The sequence below is a fragment of the Lissotriton vulgaris genome, chromosome 5, assembly GCF_964263255.1.
Source record: "Lissotriton vulgaris chromosome 5, aLisVul1.2, whole genome shotgun sequence".
Lineage (NCBI taxonomy): Eukaryota > Metazoa > Chordata > Amphibia > Caudata > Salamandridae > Lissotriton > Lissotriton vulgaris.
This window is the reverse complement of record NC_141693.1, coordinates 1018120152-1018139484: the sequence shown is the minus strand read 5'-3', so window position 1 is coordinate 1018139484 and position 19333 is coordinate 1018120152. Positions and strand designations below refer to the sequence as shown.

General features: G+C 42.6%; 1 protein-coding gene across 2 annotated transcripts in view; it reads left to right on the top strand.

Annotated features, from left to right (window-relative positions):
• The window catches only part of LCOR (ligand dependent nuclear receptor corepressor), a 317352-nt gene that overhangs the window by 76533 nt on the left and 221486 nt on the right, over positions 1–19333 (top strand). For both annotated transcript variants that reach the window (XM_086922634.1, XM_086922633.1), the window contains exon 3: positions 1700–1987. In XM_086922634.1, coding sequence (XP_086778760.1) covers positions 1750–1987 — 238 coding nt within the window. In that variant the 5' untranslated portion in view covers positions 1700–1749. The remainder of the gene's footprint in view (positions 1–1699; positions 1988–19333) is intronic.

Genomic DNA, 19333 nt, shown 5'->3' with positions numbered 1-19333 from the left:
CGTGCCCTCGGCTCTGACACCTGTGCCCTGTGACCCTCGCCGGTGACCATGGCCAGCATGGCTGGTGAGATTGTGGCCTTCCTGCTGGCCCTGTCGGGCTGGGTGCTGGTCTGCTTCACGCTGCCCACCGACTACTGGAAGTGTGTGGCTCTGTGTGTGTGTGTGTGTGGCTTTGCATGTGGCTCTGAAGATATGTATGTGTGTGGGACTCTGTGTGGGTCTGTGTGTTTGTGTGTGGCATTTGCGAGAGATTAAGCTGTTGGCATTGTAAATGACAGTGCCATTTATTTATCTATTTTCAAAACCAACACAAATAAAAATTTTGTCATTTACAATGCCAATAGCTCTAACTTTTTCAAAGGCGAGACCGTTGCATTGTAAATGCTTGTTGTATTCCTCTGGCTGTGTTTGTAGCACAACGTACTTGCGGTTCAGCATCTATGAATTTAACAGATTGGCTTCTTGAGGATCTTTTAGTACCTGGGTTTTTCGGAAGCTTTCGTAGAGATTCTTAGCAATAGTAAATACAAATGCTACAAAATAAAATGTACACCTTTTTGTTTTAGGTGCCCAGGACGTTGCATACAGACATGTATCACCCAAGCACATGGTTGCCATACTATTTAGAGCAAGTTTCAGCTTACTATTTGACTGCAGTTAACAAGAAATCATCGGGAATGCACTCGGTTTACATTGCCACTGAAAATGCTAATTTTTAAATGGTTTCTTCTGTATGGCTTTTATCTAATTGGGAGCAGGGCATGGTGCTATTAAGATGATTAGCAAACTTTTGATTAAATGCACTATGCCTTGAATTTCTTATGTTGAAGTTGACTCTTTTGGCAGTAATCACATCGCCAGGAGAATAAATGAAAAAACGAGTCTTCTCCATATAGGCCCATTTCTTGTTTTTCTGACAAAGTGGTACCCGGACCAAACTAAATCCGCCGCAACATTTTGCTTTCTGTTTTCGAAAGAAGCTGCAATTTACAGCAATGCAAGTGGATAATCCACTACATATACTTATTTTATTAACTTAATGGTCAAATAGGCTGTTCACTCGCAATTGCAACCCATTTATTTGACATTTAAGGGAGGGCTCGAGTAGCAACTAGTGCACAGTGAGTTTACACATCTACATGAAATATGTAAGGCAGTGAAAGGGACAAAGGTTCACTCCTTAGCAGTGACTGCTGCTTGGATGTTTGGGCGAGCAAGTCCTGTAGACATCGGTACAAAACGTATTTAAGGTACCTTATTTCCTTCCCTGTTATGTTTTTAAATCCTGATTTGTAATCCATGCAGAGTCCTAAATCTATGAAACCTCCAGTGTGGAAGAAAGAATTAGGACTTGCCCGTAACTGCCTGACAAAGAGCTGGGTATGCTGTGGAAATGAAAGATAAGCAGTGGTACTGCATTTCTTGATAGAACATGAAAGTATAGCTACTGTCTGGGGCTATCAGGTCTATTGGTGTGGAATAATAAATACACAAGAGAATCTGAAAGATAATAGTGCTTGAATGAATTTACTAATTCAATTTTGTTTTTGTTTGTTACTATGCAACTCTGTTCAGACGTGAGTAAATTCTTGTGACCTGCATAGAACTCTAGGGTTTGGTAGTCCATGCTTAATGAAAAATTACTTATTGAGAATTTCTGTAGATGTATTGCTTTGAAACGCACACATTTTTCTTGCAGACCGTCCTAGGGTCTTTGACCCAAACATTCCCCTAGTGGCTCGTGAGATCATGCAGCAAATGATCAGACAGTTGGCTGCTGAATATACCTCAAAAAAGACCCCTACTCAGGACCACATCCTGCCCAACAGCACAAGGAACCAAAGTCTGCCAAAAGCATCACATGTGCAGTCCTCTCTCACGGCTGCAACTACCAGGAACCCTGTGCTCAGCAAGCTTCTGATGGCTGACCAAGAATCTCCTTTGGATCTTACAGTTAAAAAGTCACAGTTGGAATCTAAGGAACAAGGTATGGTGCAGCTTTTGTGTAATTAAATATTGTGTACATTAACACATTGAGTGCTGAGGAGTGGAGAAAACGCAGTCGCAGTGTTTTATAAATATTGATGATAGTGTAACATAAAAGTACAAGTTATCAACATTTGTATAGCACTCACTAAGCTCTTGGTGTAGTCCTTTTGGGAGTTCAGTGACATAACACTTGGTTCTAAAGTAACCCTTCAGACACAAGTCCAGTTGCAGCTTGTTATATGTTTAGCACATACTGTGTATAACAGGTAGAATTGTTAACTAATATGACAGTATTAAATTCACTGATATTGGTAAAATAGGCTGTGTTAATTTAGCTGGGATTTAATTTTGTGACCTTGTGTGGGTGTGCCCAGCGTTGGAACAAAGCTTGAGAATAAAGTCTTGACACCCGTGGAACCATTATTGCCACCCATTTCTTGCGTCATTTAAAAAAAAAAAAATCCTACTTTATTCTGCAAAGAAATGCAGTGAATTTGAAGGCCAGGTCAGTTGGGAGCAGTATAAGTAACTGAAAGTGCACAATGCTTCACCTGAATCGAAGTAGGGGCACGCTGCATTATGGCCATTATAGTGATATCCGTGTGAGGCATATTCATATCTCGGGGCAAAGTGTTTGCGGAACACACCGTCACTTATAGTGTTTTAGGTGATCCATAAAAGGAAATAAAATCGATTGGAGGTGAAAAGAACTGTGATGATGGGTAGTTACTCAAGGATATTAATGAATTGTAGTAAGTGCAACAAATTTTGTCTCAGCATATTAAACAAAACACTGAAATAAAGAAAACCTCTACAAATTCACCTTTATCTGGATTTCTGCCGCACTTTTGATGGACTTTTTTTTTAAAATAAATTAACATTTTGGAGATATTGAAGAAGCCCAGCAGTAGGAAATAACAGAAAAAGGACTCCAAACACTGAAGTAGGCTCATGGTTTTCATTCAGTATTTTGTCTAATTGCCTGAATTATCATAGTGAGAAATTCTAAGTGTCTTGTTAAGTACATACATTGTTTCTGATGTTGACATGACAAACATATAAATACATATTAATTTCATCTATTGTTAATTGGTTTAAAATATTGGTATAACAACCTTTAATATACAGCGTGGTCAACGATATTCATAGAGTAGATTCACTGTTCATCCATTAATATGTACCAGTACAATAACTTGGGTAACTAATAAAGTGACTAATGGTGGAAATACCAGCCATGAAGTTAAAAGAAAGATGTAATGGCTCCCTATCCTAGAACATATGTCACCTATGGAACAAATCCTTAAATTGCAGAAATGTCTAGTAGTGGATGTTAAACTCAAGCACTGCATCACTCGCAGATTATAAATTCCCTCCAGGAGTTACAGAAGTGGAAGGCACAATTTTTACATAGGTTTCCTTGGTTGACCAAGCATCGAGCGTGTCTAATATTCAAGATGGTAGTACTTTGGAAATGTATTACTTCTGAAGCTGAAGTCTAATAGTCACCTTTTGCTAAATAAGACCGACATTGGCATTATGCATAGAAGTCTTGCACATTTAATGCAAAAATAGCCAGCCAGCATTAAAATAAGCAAAGATAAAACGCCAAGCCTGCCAATCAGAGGTTTACTCCCTTTACACTTGTAGCGTGCAGTGCTTAAACATATATTTTGGTGCTACATTTATTCACTTTTACTTAGTGTAAGTGAATGAAAGTAGGAACTTGTGTCAGACCAAAACCCACTTAGACTATTTTTAGGTCCCAGACTCTGCTGGTGGTTAGAATGTGAGAAGACATTGTATGGATGAGACCGGTTTCTCGATTCAAAAGCAGACCACACATCTCTCCAATCCTTTCTTCGTTTTTCCAACTTCAGAATGAGGCTAAACTTACTAGGTTGGTTGAGCTAAAATGTCCACTGTACAGGACTGCAAAACTGTAGTGCATTAAAAATACGCATAAGCTTTAGTAAACCTTAAGCAGGTATACAAACCAATCACGATTAATAAACAGTATATTGGCACTTGTTAAGGCACATGTAGATTCACATTCTTAGTGTATTATTACTTGTTAAGGCATCTATGTGAGTTTAAGTATTTAAGTTTTTACGTATCCAGTTAATTTGTGTGTCACTTTTTTCCCGACCACCTGCAGTTTAATGTAGGACAAGTAATATATGTTAGATCGGAATTGCAAAGGGAGTTCTTGGTATCACTAAAATAAGATTGAGTGATTGAAGGATAATGTAGGGAAGTGTGGTGGAAATGTGGTACAAATGAACAACAGTTCAAAAAGTATTACATAAGGTTAAGTTCGTTAAGCAGCGGTTGGTTGCTCAGATACAAGACAGTAATTTGTATACCAGAGTCTCCTGTAAGAACCCCAGTAGTCTTACACACACTACTGTAGAATACCATTCCTTGTGGTACCGCTACAGAGATATATTTCAGGGTTAAAGTTTGATGGATTAGTTGCGACTCTTCCTTAATGTCAATGGCATGAACATTTTCTGATAAAAGGAATAAAGTCTTGCAATACAGTAAATCAAATAAATCCAGCCATTTCTCCAGTTTAAGAGTGCTTCCCTCTGCTTAGAGAGCTCTGCGTTCAGAGGTAAAGGCATTTGGTAGACTAGATCCTGATTAGTTACAGAACCGTGAATAAGAAATGTGAATTGGCAATTCTGGTAAACAGATCGTTATCAATTTCAAATGGAGTCCCAGCATGTCTAAATTAAATCCTGCACTTTGTATGGTACCAGGAGTCAACTGGAGTTTACTGCTTAATCCTGTCTTAGATTTGTGATCGTATGTCCCAGACCCAACTGAGATTGGGATGCACTGAAGGGCATAATGAGTGATGAAGAAATTCTACCTCTACAGAGGATACTTTTTTCCATTTTACAGGTAGACTGCAGTTCTGTGCCCATGGTATGTTAGCTCAACTGGTTTAGAACTTTTTTCATTCAGAAACTGTTACATGAAGTTATAATGTGACAGATTTTGTTGGTACCCTTGTCTGACCACTCTAATGCAAGTTATCCCATTTTTGTGACCTAGAGAATGGACTTTAGCCAATGCAGAGAGCCTGTAGAAATACCTCCCTACAGAATGTCTTTAAAAATACATAGCAATGAGAATAAGTCAGCAGTTAATTTATCTGAAAAGGCATATCGGACCAACATATTATAAGAAGCATCTTCAAAGAACTACTTTCATGTAAACAAATGCTTTTGGAATTGGATATCTTCTATGCCCAGCATTATCTACTGAAATATCAAATAAACCAGGGTAACGAAAAGGCAAATGTTCCTAACTTTAGTTTCTAATTGTTTTAATTCTATTAAGAACGTCATGATTAGCATTGTGCTTTTCTTTTTTCATTCATTTAGTAGCTCAATATTAACCCGCAGTTAAATGCGAAAGATCCAGTACATCAGACTACAAAACATGTTATCTGCAAAGCAACTGCCTCGTTATGCTGTGAAGTGTAGTCAACAATTTCCAACTTAATCCCGGTTCATATCTTTCCCAGAGAAAATAAAAATGTGTAATCGTGGTCATCCAGGTCACACTAAGTTTAAACAATTCATAAACAATTGCTGGTAACAGTATACCAAACCATGATAAATTCAACATCGTCCAATAATACCATGTTATGATCATCAACCAAAGGATAATTAAGATGAGAATAATCCTCTCCTCCCTGTCATTAACAGAATTTAAACTTTGACATGAGAGCTAGGAAATTGCATTCTGTGACTGGACTGAATGCGGTAGTTATGCTTGTTTAGAGCTTTGATATTGCCAGTGAAGCCATTAAAGAAATTTGGTTTGAAAGGAAACCTCCTGAATATCGAAACCCTTCCCCAGTTAGCCACTGTCATCATATCTTCCAAATTAACTCTCAGCAACACTTAGTTGCTAATGACAACTAAGTCTGTAAATATAGAGCCCTGCTTCGACCATCACCCTCTTTACCCACTGTGCAAGGGATACCCTGGAAAGTGGTGTAAAATGTTTCATATAAAACACAGTAGCTGATTTACATTCTATGTTCTAAACAAATGCATCCTGTTTCAGACCTTGTGGAAAGCATAATCTGGTCTTGACTGGGAAGGACAATACAAAATAAATGTTCTTGCGCTCTTTTCCCTCCTAGTGAGCTCCAACTGGAACTTTACCAGCTGAGAGACCCTATTTTTGCAAGTGAATCATACAGTAGACCATACCAGAACAAGCCAGCTCTGCCAAAGAAAAAAGCATGATGAGAACTACATTGGGCCCGTACTCGCCATCAACAAGGTCATCTATTCCAGGCTGACCTGTTAGGTTTTATTGGTGCCCGATTTGAAAGACTCTTTAAAGGTTATCAACCTCCCAGTGTCTTACGTTGCTATCCACACCATCCACTATAGTTGATTGGATAATGCCAGTCACTGCACGGGACACCAGACCGGAAGGCAGATTGTTCCAGGAGCTTTGGACGCTGCATGTGAGTTCCACAAAGTTGTTACCAAAACTAACACTGCTTATTGACATATGACCTGAGCCAACACTTTTGAAATAATTCTGAATGGTGAGTTAGTATATTGGCGTGGTGGGATCGGTCCTGCAGAAAGGCATACATGTTCTCAAGGATACCTATCAATATGTTGAGTCGGTCTGCCTTTCTAGCTAGTTCCTCTTCTCTAGCTGGGGGATGCCAATACTTCTGATCATCATACTGAGAGTCAATAGATGCATCAACTTACTCCCCTCCTCTCCTCTGCATCCAAATCTGTGACACCAGCTCTTCCACCACTGGGATTTCCTCAGGGGAAAGTAGAAAATTGTGCTCCTCCTTGTATCTACTGGGGCTAGTTTGCTCATCGTATTTACCTGCTGGCCAGTCTTCCTTTTAGCTTTCTTTAACGGGGACCCTTATTTAATAGTTATCATCCTTGTGGTTCTTATCCTGGCCCCTAGAGGTATAGGTCTTTGAGAAGGTCTTAATTTAAGATTGTAGTGGTTTTGGGGCCCATCTCCAAGCTATGTCTGCCCTCTTGTGCACAGCTGAGTATTATATGGACACATTGGCCCACAGTACAGTGGTCACTACTGGCTCATGAGATGGCACTATCCACTGTCAGGCAGCCACCAGAACTACTTGGCAGAGAGCATCATTTCCTAGATCTTGCCATGAATTGTAAAGGCCTGATTTAGACAGGGTCTCCACACTCGTGGTGGATGCCCTGCAGTTGTGGGGTAATCTCTGCACTTAAAGCGGAATCCCCACAATGAGAATTCTCATTCCTGGGATTCCGCCTCAATTGCGAGACTCTCCCCTACGACTGTGGGGCTTCCACCACAAATCAGGCTCTAAGTGTCCTGTTTCACAGAATCTCAGTTAAATAGCATGGGTTTTTACAGCCTCATTCCCATCCTATAAGTGGGAATGATTGAGGAACACCGGCTGCGATATGCCCAGAGTAAGAAGTGCCAGCCGATATCCTTAGCGGCCGAAACACTCAATGCATTTTACGAATCGCTCATCTCCCTCTGGTTTGCCCGCCACACGCAGCATAAAGTCTGGACTGGGATGGCTGATGCTGACCTTTGGGCATAGCTTTCAAAACTCAGCCACCACAGATGCTGCGGGTAGAGAAGCACAACACAGTTCCCAAGGATGGTAACGGCAAGCGTAAGCCGCAAAAGTAGACTGGAATGTGTACCTTCAACAGAACTGTGCTTCCAGACTAGCAGTTCAGGCCAAAATATTACAGGAGGTGGATGTTAACAGGGTGAAATATAAATTGCACTGTAGCAATAACTCACAGTACCAAAGAAAAAGAGGGAACTTATTTGAGCTTCTGAGCAGCAAAAGGAATTGATGGCATTGTGCCAGCAGTTTATGGAGTGACGAGTGGTATCATGGATCATGTATTTTGTAGTTTGTTCTTGTTGTCCTTACAGTATAGAAGGTGAGCTGCAAATAATTAAAAAAAAAATGCCTCTAGTCTTGTGCATTTTGAGAAGAAAAAGCATGGTTTGCCAGCCTTCAGACTGAAAGAAAATAAGGGGTTAGGGGCCGAGCCCTTAGTGCTTAAAGAGTTATATCTCTATCACAACTTTTGCATCTTTTTATAATTCTGTGTCCGTAAGAGAGAAAATATCTCTGGAACAAGACTACAACTTCATGATTTGTTTTTCTGACATTAAATTGTGCTCTCACAGAACAATTACGGAGGTACATATTAGATGAGTTTCATCCTGCTGCACAAGACATGGCACTATAGAATATCGTGTCAAAATAACACCTGAACGATATAATATTATCAACCCAGATTTCATTGCACCCTTAGTTTCTATGATGCTGGAAACCTGATAGGGATATCCGAATTATGAGAATTGTAGGCCAGTTCCCTTAATAGTAAATTACTAAATCAGAGCTGAAATATTAGCATTTTATCCCTCAGCTGATAAACCAGCTACAATTCAATACAAAGGCGCTCTCATTTCAAACCCTGCCATTTGCTTTACGCTTGAACTGAGTCGCAGAAATAAACATAAAAAGGGGCAGGGTAGCAACACCCTGACCACCTAGGCCCCATGGGGGGGGGGGGGGGAGGAGGTGGTTCAGTATGGCCCCACCCACATTTGTCATATTTAGTCCGGGTTAGTGGCGGTTCACAGTGGGGCTAGTGGCCCCCCCGGCCAACGCCCACATACATTTTTAAGAACACCCTGGGGAGGTGGTGGTCCCCCGGGCTGCGGGAAGGCATATCTGGGTCGAAAGTGATGCCATAGGTAGCACTCCAGCGCATTGACTTCCTTGCGCTCCCACACCAGCAGCGTGAATCTGCCGTAGTACCTAGGTCATTTGTTGACCACCTTTTTCGACTTTTTGTCTACCATTTCAAGCTTTTCTCCCTGTATGCTAGGACATAATGTCCCCCTGCTAAACCCTCAGTGTTCAAGCCGTGCTGGAACTGCCACCGACAAATGTCTATCAATTTCCCCAATAGGTATCTCGAGTCAGGACATAAACTTCTTGCATGCCCAGAGTGCTAGGCGTTGCTCCGGAAGCCGATTCGAGTAGGAAGATGACTCTTCTGGGGACGTGGCACTCCTGGTTCTTCATCTTGCGAAAGAACTTCTGGCCAGTCTAGGGTAGAGAGTCTTCCCGCTCCAAGACGTCCTCTACGAAAACTGGTAACTCTAAATAGCACAAGAAGAAGAAATCAAAGGGCTCTTAGGCTCTTTCTTGACATCATGCTTCCAGGGCCTGCTTCTCCGCTCCACCTGTGGAGCCAGCATCAGGGCCCCCTCCACACCCCCTAGTTTCCTAAACCAGAGTGACGCCTGCTTGCTCAACGAATTTTATGATTACATGCATGCTATCTTCAGGCCACAGATTCATTCTGTAGTGCTTTTAGGCCCTACGGAGCTGAGGTGCCCCTCAGGGGTTACTGTTGGAGAGTTTGCCCTCGGAACCAGCAAGGTCCTCTAGATCCGCCCTTAGATCTGGGCAGATGCCATCATGTGCGCCTCCACCCCTGTCCCTTCCATCGCGCTCTCTGATGTTGTTTAACATAGAGCCGATAATAATCCCGATGCCCAACCATTGGTACCTTGGCGCTGCTCGATGTTGATCTGGGTTTAGTCTAAGCCTCAAAATCCCCTGGACTTTTTGCCCCTTGACAGATCCTACTCTCTTGAAGAATGCGATGATTATATTGATGAGGAGGAGGAGTAGGAATATGTTCCCCTGAAGGACCTTGATGATGGCAAATGGTTTGAGATGCTGGGTGATGCAAATTTCATTGATTCCTCCCCAGACTCTAGCAACTTTGCGGACAGCCCGCAGACCAGGACGAGTATATTTTGCATAGTGTGGTTGGCGCTAAAGATGTGATGTTGGAAATTAAAATGGATTCATTTAAATCTAGCATTCCGTGAGACCCAACGGAGTAATTCACTGGCAGCTGCCCATTCTTTCAATAAGCATGGCATCCATGTCTGCATTCCAGACTAGTCAAGCCTTGCATATGGGTTTGTGTTTATCAAGTTTAGTGACTTAGTAGATCAAGATACTCATGTCTTCCATCATCTTAGCACAGAACGGCATCCAATATATTTGATGTCGGTGAAGTAGTGGAGAAACCTGTCCAAACCTACTCTGCAGTTCCGGCCAGTTTAGAGTATTGTAGAAATTGCACTGAACCAATTCCAATCGTCGCCCTCCATTCCTGAAACATGAGGAAAGGCTTCTCACATTCTGGAGGTGTTTAAACAGCGTGGCAAAAGGATTAACTAAGCAACTTCTACCTGCCCCGTGCTGGACAATGAAGTGTGTCCCAAAATCAATCTGTAAGTGTTCCACCCATCCATCACCCATGCCATGTTATAAGCATATTGTTTAGCAGTCGCCCTTGCAACCATGATATTCAGGTACCTAAAAACCACCAACCTCCCACCGACGTCCTAGATCATAGTCTGTCCCTTGGGCACCTTGCTGCAGAAGGAAGAACTAGGGCATCCTAAGGAAATAGCATCATCAGCATACAGGGGCATCACAAGCATTGTCTCCTTCCTTTATTCTCCAGTTGAGAAGCTATTTCATGAGCATGAAAGCCAATAACTCCAGGGAAAGAGCGAACAGCAGTGGAGACAGTGGACATCCCTGTCACGTGCCCTGCTTAATATCCCATTTCTCTGATACTATCCCTCCTGATGTAATCTATGCTGTATGGTCTGTGTAGAGCACAGACTGAACCACAGAACACAGGCCCAAAGCCCACGAATGGGAGTACATCCAAGTAAATCTCTGTGTTGAAGGTTTTTTCCAGATCCACCGCGAACAGGGAAAGCTCCTCATCAGTCTGCAAAAGAGTTCATGACGTAAGTAAGTGTCTGAATGTTCATGACTGAACTCTGGCCTGGTATAAATCCACACTGGTCTTCATGAACCAGCTGGCGCACCAACGTATGCAAATGGTTGGCCAGGATCTTGCACAGTATCTTAGTGTCTGACTTGATCATGGTCTTTTTTTTTTAATGTATTTTTTATTGGGATTGTAGTACATTAAAAGGACATGAATAATTCATTCAATATATACATCAGAATCCAGGGCTCACGCCCGACAATTAATATAGTATACACATAATCAGTACAAAAAATGCATCTGGGGAGGGAATATTCAAAGTTGATGTTAAATAGATTGCAATAAAACCATTCCCATCATGGGGTTATATCTAAAACCCGGAATAATTTAACATCACTTCATATTCTTGCCGCCCTCCAATTTGTAACCGGGGCCCAGAGGCGTTTACCCATTTCACGTTTTCTAAACCCTTTCAGATTGTAAAGACACAACTCTATATTATGTATCCCCAATAGCCTGGGGAGCCACATCTGGAAAGACGGGGCGACCGCATCCTTCCAGCTTGCGGAAATCAGGCCCTGTCGATCAAGAGCCGCGGTCCCCAAATCCACGTCACACTGGACAAAGAGACATTTGAATCATGAGGCAGGACCAGTGATACAGTCTTAAATTCGGAAGAGCCATCCCTCCCCTTTACTTGGGTAGTGACATAAGGTTAGTGGAGCGCCTAATCCTTCCATATTGCCAGATGAATCTTATAAAGACAGACTCAAATTTTTTCATCATTTTTTCATCAATAAATAAGGGTATAGCGCGGAAGAGGTACAGCACTCTGGGGAACATTAGCATTTTTAGGGCGTTTACCATCCCTACCAAGGAGAGATGCAGGACATCTATTCTCTTTAATTGGGATTCTAAAGCCTTAATAGGGGGGGATAGTTCTCCTCCACTATTCTATCCACTGATGCATTAATTTTAACCCCTAAGTATGTGGCAGAGTCGACAAATCGATAGTCGGATTTAATGATATTCTTTGTACATATGATCTGCATTTTAGATTCATTTAATAGGTATCCTGACTCCCTGCCAAAAGATTTGGCCATCTGCCTAAGAATAGAGAGAGCCTGTTATGGATTAGTGGTAATCACAGCAAGATCATCGGAATACGCCAAAACTTTGTTCGAATAGCCATTGAGTATAACCGGAGTTATCCTAGGGCACTCTAGTATCGCCTGGATAAAAGGGTCGATATACATTGCCAAAAGGATAGGGGAGCAGGGGCAACCCTGGCGAGTTCCTCTCTTGATGTTAATTACCACCGATTTCCCACCCATAACAGTTACCCTTGCTACCGGTTCAACATACATTGCTTTAAGAGCTCCTATAATTTTATTACCGAAACCTCTCCCTGCCAGAACACCCCAAAGAAAGCTCCAAGCAACACGATCGAAAGCTTTCTCTGCGTCATACAGGACCATGGCCATCTCTAACCCCCCCCCCCCCCCCCCCCCCCGGCGGAGCCTGGGCATCAAACCGTGTTATTTCCCTACTAGTGTGATCTGTTGTACCTCGGCCGGGGACAAACCCATGCTGCCACGGGGAAACAAGACTATCAATGACCCTGCCCAACCTTTTGGCCCAGATTTTAGCGTATAGTTTTGTATCCAAATTAATTAACGTTATAGAGTGGTAGGACCCTGGTTTCTCCATTGGTTTCCCCTTTTTATGGAAGATAATATTTGTTTCTTTCCATGAGTCCGGCACCACCCCTGAATACAAAACCCCGTTAAACAGATCTACCAAGAGTGGGATAATTTAAACTTCAATGGCTTTATAAACCTCAAGGGGGATCCCATCTGGACCTGACGCCTTTCCCGGGACTAATTCACGTAGTGCAGCTGAAACCTCGTTTATTGTGATGTCCTTATCTAATTCTTCTTAAGTTGCCTCGTCCAAGTGAGGGCCCCTATCTCTGCATTCCTCCCTTGGGTTTCTACCAGGAGCTTCATATTCATATAGCCTCTGATAGAAATTCTCAAAAACCCTGAGTATATCTTTCACTTCAGTGTATACTTTTCCATCCTCATCTATGCAGGAGATTGCGTTCTTAACTTTTTCCTGTCTTAACCGGAGAGCAAGAGCTCTCCCAGCTTGCTCACCAGTTTCGTATCTTTTTGCCCTAGTCGTCTGAAACTCCCCTATTGCCTTCTGGGTTATTTCCTTTTGAAGTGCAGCTTTCACCACTAAAAGTACGTTTTGGCTTTCAATACTATTCCCTCCTGAGGCTATATCTCTTACATGCTGTTCTTCTGCACTCCCGAGTTTCAACATTAATACATCCACCTCACCTCTCTTCTCTTCTAGGCCTTGCAGAGCAGCTTATGGTCTTCCCCCTTAAAGACGCTTTAAATGCCTCCCATACCCCATTCCGTGAAGCGCTATATCTATTTGCTGCAAAATACTCGCATACCCATTTTTCAATGTGATCTGTGAACCTTTTATCGGCAAGTAATTTTTTTTCAAAGGTCCATGGTTTTCTTTTCCTTTCAACCCTTCCCAGATCGTAAGCTAGTATAAGAGGATTCTGGTCAGAAATTAATCTCGGGAGTTTAAAAATATCTACTTTTAAAAGTTCAGATGAAGAGATAAAGAAGTAATCCAGCTTCGTATATCTCTGGGCAGGATTGGAAAAATAAGTGAACCCATAGTTCTGAGGTATTTTAACCCCCCAGACATCCTGCAGTCCATGTGAGCCCATAAGGGCCTGTACTGCACGATAGACCTTAAGTTTCCGCCCGGCATATAATGTTGCATTTCCCCAATCGGCCGAAATATTTAAATCTCCTGCTACTATTAAAGGGGTGGACCAGCCAACTAGCTCTGTTTCAAGAAAGTCAAAGATCTCGGGGTCGCCTTGATTAGATCCGTAAATTACGCAAAATGTGGGGCCCAATTTCAATTCAGCTCTTGCCCATCTTCCATTGCTATCTACTTTTACTTTATTTGCCTTGCCCAAAGATGTTCGAATTAAAATTGCGACTCCCCTAAATGTTGAAGTCTGTGTCGAACATGCGACTAGCTCGAAGCCTTTGAGGAGAAGTAGATTGCGTTTGGACCATGGGAGGTGGGGGTCTCCTGTATACAAAGGAGATCGATTCTCTCGTGCTTCACCAGATGGTTGAGTCTCTGCCTTTTCTTCCAATCATTCAAACCCCCCGCATTGATAGTACATATTCTACTGTTTGCCATTCTGTTGAGCTATAGTATTTACATAAAAAATTGCTCCTTAATCAACTTGTATTTACTCATAATGATGTTTTTGACCTACAATGTACCATTCCCTTTTTTCCCCCTTCCCCCCCCCCACACCCGAACTCAGCCATCCCCATCCCTCCAACCCCTCGAACCCATCCTTCCTTCGCCCCACCCACGCTGAGACCCCTCAAACCCCTCCCCCTCTCCCTACTCTGCGAGGCGCTCAGACCTGGTCTGTGCGTATGATCGAGCGCGGTGAAGAGCGGTGAGGACAAATACATACTTAATCAATTATCTAACTCTAATAGGAGCCCCTAAAAATCCAGAAAGCATATTACATTAACACAAAAAAGAATATGAGATCAGACATCACCCAAGTGTGTCCCAACCACCGCTCCGTTATCTCCAACCCCCTCTGAAATCATGCTAACCTGCCTAAGTACATAGAGAGTCCAAATATTCTTTCGCTTTAATTTCTGAGGAGAAGAACAGTGTCTTTCCATTATTAATGACTTGAAGCTGTGCCGGGATTATCAGAAAGGCCTGCGCATTTTTATCCTGAAAGGGCTTTATCATCCCTCTTAACCGCGAACGTCTCTCCACAGTGGTGTGGCAGAAGTCCGGCCTGACGAAGAATGAGATCCCTTCACTACTCCGTCTTGCATTTGGCTTAACAAGGTCCGTTATGGCTTGCCTCAAAATAAAGTTTCCAAAAAAAATCAGGACTGCCCTTGGCTTATCCCCCTCCTTGGTGTTCCTTCTAACTTTGAAGGGAGTGCGGTGGACTCTTTGCACCTCTGTGGACCAGTTCCAATCACTCAGCTCGGGGAATGCCTGTCTGAATATCTTTATGATGTAAGCCCTGATATCGAACCCTTCGTCCCCCTCCGGGATTCAAAGAACTCTTGGATTGTTCCTGCGTAGCCTGTTTTCCATTTCCTCCAACTTCCAGTGAATGTCCACCATTTGAGAGCTTAGTGAATTGACCTTGGAAACTGCCTCGGCCACTTCGGTTTCTGTTGAAACAATCCCGTCCTCTAGGTTTGCCACTCTTATCCCCTGTGTTGGCACAGGCCTTTGACAGCTTCCTGACTACGCCCTGCATCTTATTCATGGCTGCATGGGATTTCTGATTGTCTTTGCATGTTTCTGACTTGATCATGGTCAGTGTGCTAGGACAAAGGGTCCCTCTTGGCTTAGGGATCAGGCAAATCGTGCTCTCTCGCACAATAGGAGGAAGGGCCTCATATTTCTTGCCACGCAGTACACCTCCAAAAGCTTTTCAGACAAATGGGGTGAGAAGGTTTGATCAAACTGCATGGAGCCTTCCATCAGTGTCTGCAATACTCTAGTAAAATCTATCGCAGCAAAGGTGGTTCATATAGCGTCAGGGAGAGCTGCAGTCCGCTCTCTGATAAACACCCCATAAGTGTATCCTAAATGTGTCATTTATGGCAGTATGCATCACCCCCACCATGTCATTGGGGCGATCCAGAAAACACTCTGGAGGAGTTCGCCTGAACAACCAGGCAAGTAGTCTTCTAGGCTTGTCCTCCCATCCATTTGTAGTCTCTGCTGATGCGTCTTGTCAATCTGTCCACTCAAGACACGTTTTTACCCCCAACATTTCAAGTGGTCCCTCTGAAGATTCTGACTCTCGTTACTGAGCCTCGGCTAGTTTGAACTGCTAACTCCTTCTATAGCTGCTGCTTTTACTTTGTAGATCATACCCAGGCACAGCTCTCTAATCGCCACTTTCATTGCATCCCATTCAGTCGCGCTCTGGCCTGTGGAGCCCCACTTGCCCCCATGTATGCATCTAGAGTAGTGGAAAGATCAGCCAAGCACAACGCATCTGTCAATATATCCGCTGGCATCCTCCAGGGGGTCATAAGTTTAATAATGATGAGTGATTGTAGGTGGTTAACACCTTGATTGTGGCCACACAACAGATCCTCAAAGTGTGAAAATCTAGCACTGCTTCTACGGTTGAGTATTAGCTTGTAGATTTATTTATTGCTTTGAAAGTACGAGAACCTACTTTGAAAGCTTGCTGTTTTTTAAATAAATCTGGACAGAAGTAACATTTCCTGAATGAACTGTATGCATTTGAATTTCTATCTTTACTTTTCTGGCCTGTATTTTATTTTAATAGCTTAAATCGTGAATGCTCGGTCGCTTTGGTCCATATGCATTTTTAAAAACTATAGTTTTGTAGAAGTAAGGTAGTATAAGGATACGTGTCTATTCTATGGACTATGTTGTATGTTTGCACTATTTCTACAGTACGAATCTAACCGAGAGGCACTATGCGCTCTGCAGGGCCCAAGGCGAATGAGCAGTAAACTTCTGATTAGAGGGATAGCTGGTTTATAAAGCCGAGTGGATTGTTCTGCATCATTGAGTTCTTCATAGAAGAAATAACCTGCTTTTATATTGGGTAGGCGGTCCTAACTTGTAGACCTGAAATTGTTGTATTAATCATTTGAGTGTTTATGAAATACCATTCACTTTCTTGATAAGAAAAGAAAATGAAGTCATCTTCACTGGCACAGTGTTTGCAGTAAACGGAAGTGCTTACCTTTCAAATCCTTATTTCCAAATTTTGTGTCTGCATGGATTGTAACTTATTAGATGCAGATTTTTAGGACTTAATTTCATTTCTATTGATTTTTCAACAAACTGTACAGCTTCAAAATTCCCCATGTTTACCCTAGTCACACATGGTTTTGCATTCTTTAACTGACAGAAATTACACCTGTGACATTACGCTTTTATGCACTCACCTATGAGGGAAGGATCCAGAGTCTCTTACCCCAATTATAGGTTATTATAAATATTCTCTTTTGTTAGCAAAATGGCAGGCCTCCGAGTTCTTGCACATGAGTGAAACCGCTCTAAGGCAATGCAGTCCAGGAGATGCAGCCATGTTGTAGTAAGAATGTGTTCCATCCCCTTTATATGGCACTTGCTCGTTATGCCCCAAGCACTGCTAGGGTGTCTAAATGCTTCCAAGTTTCTAGCAGTGTTTGCTCTGTTGCTTAGAATAATAACATTACTAATTTGTGTACACTGTTGGGAGTTCACCCGTTTTGATCTGTCACCCACCCCTGGAGATGGTTATGGCATGGAATCTTGTGATTTGGAGCATTTTATTTAGAACCCACGAAAGCCCTGTATTTTAGGGGCTGCCAAATTAAGTCTTTATAGTTCTCTTTGAGTACTCCAACTTGAATTCTGAGAATTTTCAGTATTAACTGTATTCAGACTTCTAGAGCCATAGATAGTAAGTACCATACTTGCTTCATTGTTTTCAACTAAGAAAGGATGGTACTAGAGAGCAGACTCCTTAACTGGAGCATATTGTTTACCATCGCTGGTAGAAAGTGCCCATAGGAGGGAAGTTAAACGCTGTGTGCATTTAACCACGTTTCAGTTGGCAGTTGAACACTTTGATCCACTGCAGTATATTGTCTAGGCCTAGAGTCCTCCGCAAATGCAGAAGAACAGGATGAGACTTTGAAAAAATGAATAATTGTTCTCTTGGAGATACTCATTAGAATGGCTTTCCTGTTAATCCAGTCCTACTCGATGGTCGTCTCTTCCCAATTAAGAATATTGAAAATACCATGATGGAGAAGAAAGTTACTGGAATTTATAATCGGTCTCTATCATATAATTTTCTATTATAATTTTAACCCCACCTTCCCCGACAGATCAAAAATGAACAGATTTTTATCTGCTTTAAAACCAGTGCAGTTTTTCCTGTACTAGATGTTTATGGGAACAGTTTGCTGCCCATCATTCTCTTTTAAAAGAGAAAATGTAAGATTTGCGCAGCAACGCGGGTTTTTTTAAATTAAAAAAAAAACCTTATGGATTAATTTTGGTTCTTTTATATTGCAATATTTATGAGATTGAAAGTAATAAACTATTGCCCGGCATTCTATGTTTATAGCTGGAGACTTCAATTTCCCTCAGGTTTTCCCAGATCCCACACGTGTTTACAATTTTATGTTCATGAATTTAATGAAGATAAATTAAGAATTTGATGACTTTACACTTCCATTTTTTTCTCAGTTAACTGTATTTCTTTTTGTAGTCTTTCTTGTTTTTTCCCCTCCTCCCCTCAATTTCACTTTCTTCTACAACCCTCTTTGCCTTTGTTACTTTTGCAGCGTGAATCTTTCTGGATTCACTATGGCTGTGCATTATTCCGCAGTCTAGTAGTTTGGTCCTGAATCGAAGTCTTCTGGTGTACTTCCTGTGACGTCGGCACGCTTCCTGTGGAAGCTCCCACCTTTGGGTGCCATCTTTGGATTCTTTTTTCCGCCGTTGGGTCTGGTTCGTCACCGAGAGGTTCCAGAGTTTTGGGAGAAAAGAAGGAAAAAGCTGAAATCTACTGAAAGTTTGGAGAATACATCCAGGAACAAGACCGCCGGGACGACTAAGTAGGAGCAGAACTTCGAATACTTCGACGTCCAATGGAGAATGCGCACACAGTGGGCCCCTCAGTGCAGGAATGGACAAGACCCCGTTCAAATTCTGCTGCAATTGCCACCACAAGTACGCGCAGAAGGACCAGCACCCGGTTTGCAACCTTTGCCTGCCTGTCGACCACAAAAGCAGGGATTGCAGCGCCTGCTCCGTCTTCACGCCGAAGACTCTCAGGATTAGAGAGAGGCAGAGGATAGCCAACCACAGCATGCAAGGAAAAGGCCAACCACTGTCGCTTCGGGACTTGGGTCTCTCCAGTGACGAAGAGGACAACATCGCTGAGGGACCAGATGACTTAACGGTCGTAGAGACTGATAAGAAAACTAGAAAAGAGGTAGGAGAGACGTCGACCCCGAAAGCCCCAACAGACTCTCGAAAGCCTGAGTCAGACTCTTGAAAAATAGTCTAAATCCACGAAAGGAGCTCTGGCGCCAAAAATTCCGACTGCTGCAGCTGAATCCAGGGACAAACAGCCCAGCGGATCCTTCGAAAAGGACTTCCAGGCGGCGAAAACACACGAAAAGCCTAGGTCGTCTAAGCACGCCCCCGAAAAGGAGCACTCTACGCAGAAGGAAAAGGACCCAAAGGCTTCAAAGTCGACGTCTATGGCGAAGAGATCGTCCGAAACACTTGCCGCTGAACAGGCCGCCGAGATGTAAAGGGAAAAGAGAAGGCTCGAGGCTGAAATGGATAACATCCTGCAAAGGAAAAGAGAATTTGACGAG